Consider the following 13,864-nt stretch of genomic DNA (forward strand, 5'->3'; position numbering starts at 1 on the left):
CCGTCCCCCTTTGGGGACGGGGTTCGAATCTTGGCGAATCCTTCCTTTATTTTCAGAAGAATTGGTTCATTCACCTTATCACCAGTATGAAGGCGGCAGTTCCTGTGGGAGCTGGTGGCGCAGCGGGTTAATGCGCCGGCGTGCTGCGCCGTTCCCCCTTTGGGGACGGGGTTCGAATCTTGGCGAATCCTTCCTTTATTTTCAGAAGAACTGGTTCATTCACCTTATCACCAGTATGAAGGCCGATGTTCCTGTGGGAGCTGGTGGCGCAGCGGGTTAATGCGCCGGCGTGCTGCGCCGTTCCCCCTTTGGGGACGGGGTTCGAATCTTGGCGAATCCTTCCTTTATTTTCAGAAGAACTGGTTCATTCACCTTATCACCAGTATGAAGGCCGATGTTCCTGTGGGAGCTGGTGGCGCAGCGGGTTAATGCGCCGGCGTGCTGCGCCGTTCCCCCTTTGGGGACGGGGTTCGAATCTTGGCGAATCCTTCCTTTATTTTCAGAAGAACTGGTTCATTCACCTTATCACCAGTATGAAGGCCGATGTTCCTGTGGGAGCTGGTGGCGCAGCGGGTTAATGCGCCGGCGTGCTGCGCCGTTCCCCCTTTGGGGACGGGGTTCGAATCTTGGCGAATCCTTCCTTTATTTTCAGAAGAACTGGTTCATTCACCTTATCATCAGTATGAAGGCGGCCGTTCCTGTGGGAGCTGGTGGCGCAGCGGGTTAGTCCCACGGCCATCTCTCCCCGAAGACGGCGGTTCGAATCCAGCTCCCGGAGGTGAGTTCCTGAGGTGAGTAATGATGTTGGTTGTAACGAATGATGTTGGCTGTGTTTCCACAGGAGGAGGAGGAGGCCTGCCCCTGCAGAGGGAGCAGGAAGAAGATGGGGGGGGCTCTGGCCCCCCCCGGCAGGGAGGAGAGCAAAAGATGGGAGTGTTGCTGCCTGAGAGAAGTGAAAGTTGTACTCTTGTCAATGCAAGATACTAACATATGTTGCAAACTGTATGTACATACTGCTACTTTCTTTAAGATACTTATTTACCATTTTAATAATACAAATCTTAAACATACTAACCAGATTAAAAAAAGCATTTTGAATGTAGTGAGTAGGGTACTTTTAAGAGACTAGACGAAAGTATGTACATTCAGTTTGCAAAAGTACAACTTTCACTTCTCTCAGGCAGCAACACTCCCATCTTTTGCTCTCCTCCCTGCCGGGGGGGGCCAGAGCCCCCCCCATCTTCTTCCTGCTCCCTCTGCAGGGGCAGGCCTCCTCCTCCTCCTCCTGTGGAAACACAGCCAACATCATTCGTTACAACCAACATCATTACTCACCTCAGGAACTCACCTCCGGGAGCTGGATTCGAACCGCCGTCTTCGGGGAGAGATGGCCGTGGGACTAACCCGCTGCGCCACCAGCTCCCACAGGAACGGCCGCCTTCATACTGATGATAAGGTGAATGAACCAGTTCTTCTGAAAATAAAGGAAGGATTCGCCAAGATTCGAACCCCGTCCCCAAAGGGGGAACGGCGCAGCACGCCGGCGCATTAACCCGCTGCGCCACCAGCTCCCACAGGAACATCGGCCTTCATACTGGTGATAAGGTGAATGAACCAGTTCTTCTGAAAATAAAGGAAGGATTCGCCAAGATTCGAACCCCGTCCCCAAAGGGGGAACGGCGCAGCACGCCGGCGCAGTAACCCGCTGCGCCACCAGCTCCCACAGGAACATCGGCCTTCATACTGGTGATAAGGTGAATGAACCAGTTCTTCTGAAAATAAAGGAAGGATTCGCCAAGATTCGAACCCCGTCCGCAAAGGGGGAACGGCGCAGCACGCCGGCGCATTAACCCGCTGCGCCACCAGCTCCCACAGGAACTGCCGCCTTCATACTGGTGATAAGGTGAATGAACCAATTCTTCTGAAAATAAAGGAAGGATTCGCCAAGATTCGAACACCGTCCCCAAAGGGGGACGGCGCATTAACCCGCTGCGCCACCAGCTCCCACAGGAACGGCCGCCTTCATACTGATGATAAGGTGAATGAACCAGTTCTTCTGAAAATAAAGGAAGGATTCGCCAAGATTCGAACCCCGTCCCCAAAGGGGGAACGGCGCAGCACGCCGGCGCATTAACCCGCTGCGCCACCAGCTCCCACAGGAACATCGGCCTTCATACTGGTGATAAGGTGAATGAACCAGTTCTTCTGAAAATAAAGGAAGGATTCGCCAAGATTCGAACCCCGTCCCCAAAGGGGGAACGGCGCAGCACGCCGGCGCATTAACCCGCTGCGCCACCAGCTCCCACAGGAACATCGGCCTTCATACTGGTGATAAGGTGAATGAACCAGTTCTTCTGAAAATAAAGGAAGGATTCGCCAAGATTCGAACCCCGTCCCCAAAGGGGGAACGGCGCAGCACGCCGGCGCATTAACCCGCTGCGCCACCAGCTCCCACAGGAACATCGGCCTTCATACTGGTGATAAGGTGAATGAACCAGTTCTTCTGAAAATAAAGGAAGGATTCGCCAAGATTCGAACCCCGTCCGCAAAGGGGGAACGGCGCAGCACGCCGGCGCATTAACCCGCTGCGCCACCAGCTCCCACAGGAACTGCCGCCTTCATACTGGTGATAAGGTGAATGAACCAATTCTTCTGAAAATAAAGGAAGGATTCGCCAAGATTCGAACACCGTCCCCAAAGGGGGACGGCGCATTAACCCGCTGCGCCACCAGCTCCCACAGGAACGGCCGCCTTCATACTGGTGATAAGGTGAATGAACCAATTCTTCTGAAAATAAAGGAAGGAATCTCCAAGATTCAAACCCCGTCCCCAAAGGTGAACGGCGCAGCACGCCGGCGAATTAACCCGCTGCGCCGGCATGCTGCAGTTAGGATTGTGTGTCTGTGTATTGTATTTGTGTTGCAGTTGGGATTGTGCATGTGTGTGTGTACTGCAGTTGGTATTGTGTGTATCTGTATACTGTGTCTGTGCTGCAGTTGGTATTGTGAGTGTACTGTATCTGTCTGTGTGCTGCAGTTACTATTTTGTGTGTGTGTGTGTGTGTGTGTGTGTGTGTGTGTGTGTGTGTGTGTGTGTGTGTGTGTGTGTGTGTGTGTGTGTGTGTGTGTGTGTGTGTGTGTGTGTGTGTGTGCTGTATCTCTGTCTATGCTGTAGCTGGTATTGTATATGTAGAGCATATACTTTTGGTTTGAGGTTTAGAGGTACACATTTTTATACAAATCAGAGCACGTGTGGCTCTCTAGAAATCTAGCAACAGAACAAACATAGTGAGAAATATATATATATATATACAAGTAAAATGTATTGTCCCTAAGACAGATCTTGTTGTCTCTGGCTTTGGGCAATAATGAATTCCACACTCCTGTATAGGTCTCCTACCTATCCTCTGCATTTCTTTTTGTGCATTTAAAGCTGCTAGTACTGTTATGGCATGCAATCAGAAACTGTCAAGATAGCATGAAAGCTAACAAAAAAATGTGCTTCGTTATACAGTATAAAGCCTTCTTAGTATAAGCCTTGTAAATCTTACATAAGGAGCTCAGTCTTTGTAGTGAAACACAAAATGACAGACAGGATACCATTGTTTTCAAATGCTGTAGATTATCGGTAAACAGCAGTTCAAGAAGAGCAAACAGGAACAGAAGAATGTATGATAAAAAAGCAGGATTTAAACACCTAAAGGCACAAAAAAACCACTTGGATATCATTTCAAAAATAAATTTTCTCTATTTCATAGTATAAAAATTGCATGGAGCTGGAGGCAAGAGTATTTATCAGGTGAATGTTGAACAAGAAGATGTTTTAAATCTTAGTTCACCATCCCATGTAAATAAACAACTGGGATTGTTTAGAACGCTTCTGGAAGCAATGATACATTGCCAATGTTAGATCAGAAATACACTATTTATACACTATATATTCTGCGGTTCTGCCTTCAGGACATTATGAAATGTAAAACCTCAAAAAACTAGGAACCATTACTAATATCCAGTAACCTAAATCGTTTGGGTTTGGGTTTGGGAAGTAGAATTTGAATAACATTTATAAATGACAAACTGGGCATGGCTGCACTCAACAGGGTAATGATATTGTATGCAAGAATATGCGACAAACATTCAGCTCTTTCTTCATTAAAAAAGTACTTGCATTTGGTTTGCATATTCCCAATTTCTTTTATTAATAGGTTGCTTTAAGAATGGTCTGCCAACAAGAACTGACAAGAGATTCCCCCGCTACAAAGGGTATTATTAAAATCATATGTCAATGAGGAAAATGCTTTTTATTTTTAAGGTTTACTTGATCTTCTCACTGCCATTTTGTTATTTCCTTGGTTAAATTTTGCCACTTTAGTGCCATGTCAAAACGTAATAAATCACATATTTTAACCACATGAAGTACACACTCTCATGACTTACTGTACAGCTATGGCCAAAAGTTTCGCACCACCCTATTGAATTAACTAATTTTGCTTCATAAAGTCGAAGGAAACTTGCTGAATAATGTTACGTTAACATTGAATTGCATACCACTTTGTAGTTTTCCATATACTTAACAAAAAACTGACACACATTGAAAAAGCTGTACATTAACTATATAGCAAAGGAAAAAATATAAATAAAAACACAGTACAAATGTTCAGTGAAATACTGTTTTAATTTCAATTCAAGACAGGGTCAGCAAATAAACATGCATGCATTTTTTTTTCTAGAACTACCTTATAATACATAAATGCTTCTATCATTACAAAATATAAAAATATGTAGTAACTCATTTACACAATATGTACACTAAAACTTAATTAACTTAGTGAATTTATTTGTATATACATTTCATAAGAATTAAATTAAAAGCTATTAAACATGTAAGCTGAAAAATCGTATCTTCACTGATTGGCTAACTGATTAAAAAACAAAGGCAGTCACTAACATTGCTATTGTTGTTGGCAGTTTTTAATTACGGAGTGCAAGAACATGTTAGAAGGAAAAAATGAATATAAACTTGATAACTATGTAGGTTAATAAACAACTTTTGAAACAGTGACAATGGCAAACATGCAAAATGTAATTGTGCGGTCAATAGTTACAGTATATCAAAATCACAGAACTTTTGATAGACCTTATACAATATTAAAACCCCAATTTATGTTTTTCTTGTTTAAAAAAAAAAGTACTAAATAGACTTTCCCAAAGCGTTGGAGTGCAACTGTGCAAGCTAACATTCTTGAGTGGGATTAGACCCCCCCCCCCATTCGTTAGGAAATGATGCAGTTCTTGCTTTTCCTTCTTTTCCTGGTGCGAAGCTGGCCTCTGCCTCCCATTGTGGAAGAGCTGCCAAGCCCTGAAGATCCGTACCTGTGAAGATGTCCATCACTGGTGAGATAGCGGAGCTGGACAGGCTGTGGAATCGGCTCCCCCAGAAAGTATCCTTCATCTTCCGATTCCGATGAGGACGAGCAGGTGGAGCACCAGTCGTCATCTTCGTAGTCATCAAATTGAGGTCCTAGCCGATGATGGCTCGTGGGGTTTTGCAGTGTTAGATCAGAGGTGGTTCTGGGACAGCGGCCATAAGGTTCTCGTTTATAACCATACCCTAATGCATCTCTGCCGCCTCTGGGTAGCACAAATGGATCATACTCCTCTCTTAAATGCAATTGAGGCCTGTCTCTCACTTGGCTCTGCCTCTCAGCAGCGAGATTGAGTGCATTCTCTGAGCGGGAACGCCTGGACCTCCTGGGCCGGTGGTGATGGCGACGGCGCTGGTGCTCCTCCTGCCCTTGTGAGCGTCTGCGAGTCCGTTCACTCAGGGGAGGCAGTCTAGCATTAGGCTGATTGCTCACTCTGTTGACAGAATTTTCCTCTTCAAAAGTAAATCCCTGTGACCTCCTTACGTGTGCAGGCGACTCCCTGTACTGCACAGGGTACTTCAGTCTGTCAACAGGGGGCGCCATGTCCTGATACGGTTGTACAGAATTCAAGCTCCTCAAAGACTCGGTGCTTCTGAACTGCACAGAAGAGTTTAGAGTTCCCATGTTGCTCTTTTCCGACACGTTCATTCCAGAGTCTTTGCTTAAATCCGGCATTGAAAACCTGGACAAATGCTCCTGGCGTTTGGTTACTCCATCTGCAGACGTTCCTAAATGATAAAAGATAAAATATAATATCTTAAATGAGCGTTTTAAGTTCTAGATTAACAAAGGTATTCAAATGTATAAATTATCAGGAATCTAATAAAACCACTTTGCCTTCAAAAGTACGTCATTGCCATTTCTAAACCCGCAAGTACAGCCTTTTTTTTATTATTGAAGCATATGTTTATGAATGCTTCACATAACAGAAAAAAGCACTTTTTAAATTTTTTTTACAAACAATCATTTTGGTAGAAAATGAATGTACTTTCAAAAGGTCTAACACACACTTTAAAGAACTGTGCTGTTGTAGATACCTAATAAGAACATATGTACCTCAGCATTATCAATGGAGGGGGATGTTACTGCTTGCTTGATACATATATAATGCAAAGCTCTGCACTCGGTTGTCTTTCATCACACTGCGAGTGTTATATGCTGGAATTAGAAGCAGTTCTGCACTCTTTGCTTGTTAGCACATGCATATAAGAGAGTTTATGAACACTTGTGGTCATTTCTGATTTCTTAATTTACTCTCCAGTCTCTTAATGTAACTCCAATAACAAACAATGTTAACTGAGGTTAAGAACCTGTGTTATAAAACAAGCATCAACACCCACATTTTTGCATAACTAGCTCATCTTTTTCAGCGTGCATAAAACATGTCCCAGCAGCTACTGTTTTTATAGGGGTATTTTGTTTTTTAAAAGTGTACATCTGATCCCTTATTATCAGAAAGCTGACAGTAGAGAAAGGGTACCTGTTGCATTGGATAGCGCCAGCGATTCCATTGAACCCCGTGGAGTTTGTTCCATTGGTGTAAGTTGCTCGGTAAAGCTAAGTGCATTGATCGGATTCCTGGTTCGACATTGCTGGGCAACCATCTCCTCTCTCTCGTAACCGTGAAGGCTCACACTTCTTTTCTCTGAAAACCCATGGCTGGAGACGTCACTGTAACTGCCTTGTGGTGTCCTCAGCTTTGGAGAGAAATAGACCTCTTTGCTCTCTTGGGTCCAGTTATCATGGTTGCCCTTCAGAGTAGAAGTCGAAGCCCTCTTGGAACTACTATGGTCTTTTGCCCACATTTCTGGTTGCGCCCCAGGACTCTGTACAGAGTTATAGGTGCTCCGCACATTGCACTGGCTGAGAAGTTGTAAAGGACTTTGCATTTGCTCGGCTGTATGTCCATACTGGTAAAGTTCATCTCTGCTCTTCCATGCTTGTGGTTCCCGGTTCAGACTGGGCGCTTGGCTCGACAGGCTCAGCAAATCCATTTGCAAAGAAAGTGGGTCAACGTCGGTAGAGAATCTGCTAGATGCCGCTAACATAGGCATGGCCTGCCTGGTGTCCAGTTTCCCGCTGTTTCTTCCAATCTTTGCACTGCGACGGGATTCCCTTGATCTTGCACTTCGGAATGCAGAGTCAGAAGAATCTGAACCATTGGGGTCTTCACCTGCACTGCAAGCTCTGGAGCAAAATATCTGACCTTGCTTGGGAAGAAAAGGGCGCCCCAGGAGAGATTTCTTACATTGTGCACAACAAAAACAGGTCTCTGTAGCGTGCCAGTGTTGGCCATCATAGGTCATCTGGCCTTGATCGATACCTGAAAAAGAGGGTGGAAATGAGAGACATTTCAACAGCTAAGCTGCTGTAACAGATTCAAATAATACACATAATTGTGTACCGGCATGTTCTGGGACTGCTACGTTAAAGGGACAGAACACAATAAAATAAAAAAAGCTGTTTTAAGAATCAATGACTTATTGTTTTCATACTGTACAAATATTGTAATTTACTGTAAGTCATTGGTAAATGTAAAATAATATTTGTCTAGACAAATATATTTGTCTACCAGAGTTTTATGATTTAGTGTTTAAAGTTATATTATCAAAGCTGTTCAAATTTAGAAACCTCTGGTCTGGAATCTAATAGCTATTACCTTTTAAAAGCATTGCAAAACCAGAAGTGACTTGGCCTAAAAGTATATCTTACATAGTACAGGTATAATGCGTGAAGCAGTGTTTTTATTTTACATGTGCAAGTATATTTACTGATTACTGGTATATTGGTGGTATATTCCCCACTTAATTCTGTTTTTTTGTGGGTTTTTTTTACCCACTGTAAATGCAGCTAAAATATTCTTCCAAAAAGTTCAAATGATTACCAAAAAACTACAAATAAATGTTAGGCAGGCCATCATCATAGATAAACAGAAAATATTAGTATATGCATCTTTTAGTTTTCAAAGTATATTTTTGTGTCATGACATAGAAAACAAATTTGCTGTAGTCCATAATGGGTCACATCTGGTTTCAGGCATGTTATTGCAGTTTAAATTTCAAATCAGTTTTCCTTAAAAGATATTACACAGTATGCTGTGTAAATTCCACTCGCTGGGTCTAGGGTCCATCTACTTTGCATGCTTAGACACAGCTGAGAATCTGTGTGCCAGGAAACCACCTAAACCTACTTTAGGTGGTCATTATGTGGCAATTTTGCTTCCCTTTGTGCAATTATTTTACTCAGCTATGCAAACTACTTTTAATAGTTTGTACAAGTCAACTTACAATTTTAATAATGATGCATGAGGTAAAACTTTTTTTTCTTTTTGGTCTTAATGGAAATTTTAAAACAGGTGGTGTTCCCATATGCAGAATGGATTTCCCGGAGACAAAATTAAATAAATTGCCTAAAATAATTTGGTCTAGATCCATTAGCTGGAATATTGATTTCTTTTTAATGACCTTTCCAAGATTAATGGAAATGTTACTGGTCTTTCTAACATGCATGAATCGCTCCTTTAATTCTGCTTCTATAAAATGAATGCTCCTTCTACTTTGTATTATCACAAAAAAAAAAAATAATAATAATATTTTTCCAACAAGACAATATCCAGCTAATGGACCTGGACCAAATTACTTTAGGTGGCCATTTTATACAGAAAATAATAATTCTGTGAGATATCGTATTGTCACATGAGGACTGTGGCAATGTAAGCTTAATATATAACCCAAATGGACTACAGCATCTAAACATCACGTTTGTATAAATCATCTAAAAATCAAAGTTGTTATATTTAGAAATGTAACCCATCAAGTTAATTAATCAAAGTTCCTAACTAAATAATCCTGAATGAAATGCAGATAGCTGATGCTGAAGGTCACATGATTATTATTGCTGATATAGACAGATGTTCTGGGTGTTCCTGTTGAGCTCCAGAACCTTGAACAACACTGCGTTAATCTTCCATCAGTAGGGATGTGCAAATGCCTCCTTACCTATGTGTTCACCACACGTGTCACAGTACTCTGCATACAGGGACTCAAAGCAGTTACAGCAGTATGGTCTTCCTTCTTTCATAATGTATCTCTGGCCTCCTAGCACAGTCTCACATTCAAAACAACAGAAGTGTTTCATGTGCCAATGTCTTCCCTCGGCTTCTGTGCACTCATCTGCGAAAATGATCTACGAGAAGAAGAACGTGTATCTACTAATACCACAATGAAACCATTACCTGATAAATGAAGACAAACACTCCAGAAATAGACTTGGGATTAAGAGTGAAATTCAACCAAGCCTTAACACTTTTAATCTCCGTCATAAATATATATACAGACGTGCTCAAATTTGTTGGTACCCCTCCACAAAAAACGAAGAATGCACAATTTTCTCTGAAATAACTTGAAACTGACAAAAGTAATTGGCATCCATCATTGTTTATTCCATATTTAATAGAAATCAGACTTTGCTTTTGATTTTTTATTCAACATAATATTGTAAATAATAAAACAAATGAAAATGGCATGGACAAAAATGATGGGACCGCTAACCTAATATTTTGTTGCACAACCTTTAGAGGCAATCACTGCAATCAAACGTTTTCTGTAGCTCTCAATGAGACTTCTGCACCTGGTAACAGGTAGTTTGGCCCACTCTTCCTGAGCAAACTGCTCCAGCTGCCTCAGGTTTGATGGGTGCCTTCTCCAGACTGCAAGTTTCAGCTCTTTCCATAGATGTTCGATAGGATTCAGATCAGGACTCATAGAAGGCCACTTCAGAATAGTCCAATGTTTTGTTCTTATCCATTCTTGGGTGCTTTTAGCTGTGTGTTTTGGGTCATTACCCTGTTGGAGGACCCATGACCTGCGACTGAGACAGAGCTTTCTGACACTGGGCAGTACGTTTCGCTCCAGAATGCCTTGATAGTCTTGAGATTTCATTGTGCCCTGCACAGATTCAAGGCACCCTGTGCCAGGCGCAGCAAAGCAGCCCCAAAACATAACCGAGCCTCCTCCATGTTTCACTGTAGGTATGGTGTTCTTTTCTTTGAAAGCTTCATTTTTTCGTCTGTGAACATAGAGCTCATGTGACTTGCCAAAAAGCTCCAGTTTTGACTCATCTGTCCAAAGGACATTCTCCCAGAAGGATTGTGGCTTGTCAATATGCATTTTAGCAAATTCCAGTCTGGCTTTTTTATGTTTTTCTTTCAAAAGTGGAGTCCTCCTGGGTCTTCTTCCATGGAGCCCACTTTCGCTCAAAAAGCGACGGATGGTGCGATCAGAAACTGACGTACCTTCACCTTGGAGTTCAGCTTGTATCTCTTTGGCAGTTATCCTTGGTTCTTTTTCTACCATTCGCACTATCCTTCTGTTCAATCTGGGGTTGATTTTCCTCTTGCGGCCGCGCCCAGGGAGGTTGGCTACAGTTCCATGGACCTTCAACTTCTTAATAATATTTGCAACTGTTGTCACAGGAACATCAAGCTGCTTGGAGATGGTCTTGTAGCCTTTACCTTTACCATGCTTGTCTATTATTTTCTTTCTGATCTCCTCAGAACTCTCTCCTTTGCTTTCTCTGGTCCATGTTCAGTGTGGTGCACACAATGATACCAAACGGCACAGTGACTACTTTTCTCCATTTAAATAGGCTGAATGACTGATTACAAGATTGGAGACATGTGTGATACTAATTAAAGAAACTAATTAGTTTGAAATATCACTATAATCCAATTTATTATCTTTTCTAAGGGGTACCAACAAATGTGTCCAGGCCATTTTAGAATATCTTTGTAGAATAAGCAATAATTCATCTCTTTTCACAGCTTCTTTGCTTGATTCTATGACATACCAAAGGCATGCAAGTATACATGATAAAATAGCTTTTAATTTCATCACTTTTCAGGAGGAATGAAGCATTATTTCAATGAGCTGTAAGGGTACCAACAAATTTGAGCACGTCTGTACATATATATATATTTTTTTTAACAAGATCAAAGCATTGTTTCACAGCATACCCTTACCTCATCACAGGCTGTACATCTGGGTTTGAGGCGTTCAGCATGGTGCCTGCCACAGTATATCTTTCCATCTTGATAGAAATAAATGAGATCCACCAACAGTTCGTCACATATGCTGCATACGAAACAGTGTGGGTGCCAGCAAACACCATGGCCTGCTCTTGATGCAAACACAGCAATGTCTCCTCCATTGATCTGGCCTCCACACTGATTGAACAAGGAACAAAAAAAAAGAATAATTGGACATTCGGTATAATGAAGATGAACGGCCATACAATTCCAATGGCTCATCTTTTACATTACACCTATTATATCTATTTGCAACTACTATTTTAAATGGTTACCAAATAGACACTGTTAAGTCATTTTATAATTCAGACACAGACCTGTCAATCTATGATAACTTGTACTTGTACATAAATGGTATATATGAAACACTTTGCAGTAATTATGTGTAGAATTGCTCGCTGACCCTTGGGAGCCCAATGAAAATTAGATTCTCAGCTGTATGAAATATTTCATGGATCTATCTATAGTACAAAATTAATACAAATTATTTTATACCAACTTGGAGGAGTCAAACAATGATTAATCTAAAATGTAGTTATGCCTTTTAATAAGACAGATCTGTCTGTTTCAATCATACCAAAAAGTCTGCCTAAAGCAGCATTAAAAGATCTTCTGAAGAGACTTATACCAACTGTATGTAATTAAATATATATATATATATACACACACACATTCATACATACGGTTGGTGTATATATATATATATATATATATATATATATATATATATATATATATATATATATATATATAAAAGGCATCTGTGCACTCGTTGTGCAAGTAAAACCCCAATGAATGTATTCGTTTTTCCCTTCAACATCTGTTCTGGCAAAAAAGATACAGAATATATCAGAGCTCTGTTGCCAGTAAAACTAATGTTACTTACTTAAACATATAATTTACTTGTCACTCTTAAGGCACGATCTTATCGTAACCACACTGTAAACCATCAGTGGGATTGACTGAAATATTTGTGAAGCTTAATCCATTACATCAAATTCATGTTTATCTAGCGCAGTTATTTTTTTTGAAGTACAATTAAACAATATAATGGTTGACTTACTCATAAAAGCTACACCATGTATAGAAACACATGCTGTAAAAGGCTTGTTATTTGTTGCTGACGTAAGTGCTTTGTAAAGAGAACATGTAAAGGACCCCGAGTGTTTTTTGTCAAGGTGACAAAAGCTACTTGAACATTTTTGTTTTAAAATTGCATGTGATAAATTTAACACTTGGTGCTGTTTGTGAGAATTTCTTTTCAATTTCTTAAAGTGCTGCTTACTGTACATGTAATGAGTCTGTAGCTAGTGATGACTCTGCTGGCTACAAATCATCCATAAATACTGTATTCCAGTGCAAATTAAATACATGCACAAAGATTGGTAGTGTCCCAGACACAAGTATGTTACTTGCATTTGAGACGAGAGCTTATTGTCTTTGGTTTTTTTTTGTTTTTTTTTTTTTAATTCTAACCTCGGGTGCTATTTTTTCACCTATATTTTTACAAACAAGCATACATTTCAGACTGAACAGCCCACACAGTGTTCCAAGTAAAAAGAATGTAGAAAGCCAACAAGCTTCCCCAATTGGCCTAAACTACCCATTCCACATAAACAAACCATAATACAAGGTTCTGTCTGAGACTTGGACAAGTAAGTTTGTTCTGCTATTTCAGCCACTTTTAATTATTTAGCAAAGGATTACCTGTTCACAGATTGCCCCCGTCATAGTCACAGGGAAAGGTCTCACATTGCCTCTTCCAAGATTCTCTCTTTTCCTCTGGTTACTAAAGAGCTTCAGCTCCCTTTTTTCTTCATCGTCCAATGAGTTACAATAACGAACCTACAAATAAAAACCAGGACAGACAGGTTTAGTACTACTGTACTGTTTTGAAGTAGGTAAATGCAGAATGCAAAAATGGAAAATGGCCCAAATTTAACAAAATGGTTATTTGTTTTCTTAAAAAATTTCAATGTTTGGCCACCAGGTTGCGGTATGTGTAAATTCCATTAGATTAGAAACAAAAACCCCTTAAGTCAAGTGATTTTAAAACTAAATGCAATCTCTACCAAGTATTATATGTCATTTTAAAAGACAGAATGTAAAGGGAGTTGTACAGGAAGGAGAAATGCAGGGTATTTTACATTTATCAGTATAGAAAAGAGTAGAATCAAAAGACATTAATAGTAAATTAGAAAGTAAATGAAAGCACATTCTTAGGCATGAGACCAAGCCAAGTCTTAATAAATTAAAAACAGCCTTGTGGAATTACTAAAAAAAAAAAAAAAAAACACAACCAAGAAAAACAATTTGTCCAAATTGTCACGCTTTTGCAGACACCATTTTCCATC

At 40.9% G+C, this 13,864-nt stretch overlaps 1 protein-coding gene across 3 annotated transcripts in view; it reads right to left on the reverse strand.

The window, feature by feature from the left end:
• Positions 1-4,655: 4,655 nt before the first annotated feature.
• LOC117411849 (prickle-like protein 2) overlaps positions 4,656-13,864 on the reverse strand; it is a 74,585-nt gene continuing 65,376 nt past the window's right edge. For all 3 annotated transcript variants that reach the window (XM_058988590.1, XM_058988592.1, XM_058988591.1), the window contains 5 exons: positions 13,218-13,355; positions 11,445-11,648; positions 9,424-9,610; positions 6,906-7,748; positions 4,656-6,153 (listed from right to left, as the gene is read on the reverse strand). In XM_058988590.1, the coding sequence (XP_058844573.1) occupies positions 5,273-6,153; positions 6,906-7,748; positions 9,424-9,610; positions 11,445-11,648; positions 13,218-13,355 (2,253 nt within the window). In that variant the 3' untranslated portion in view covers positions 4,656-5,272. The remainder of the gene's footprint in view (positions 6,154-6,905; positions 7,749-9,423; positions 9,611-11,444; positions 11,649-13,217; positions 13,356-13,864) is intronic.

The sequence above is a fragment of the Acipenser ruthenus genome, chromosome 16, assembly GCF_902713425.1.
Source record: "Acipenser ruthenus chromosome 16, fAciRut3.2 maternal haplotype, whole genome shotgun sequence".
In the NCBI taxonomy this organism is placed as follows: Eukaryota; Metazoa; Chordata; class Actinopteri; order Acipenseriformes; family Acipenseridae; genus Acipenser; species Acipenser ruthenus.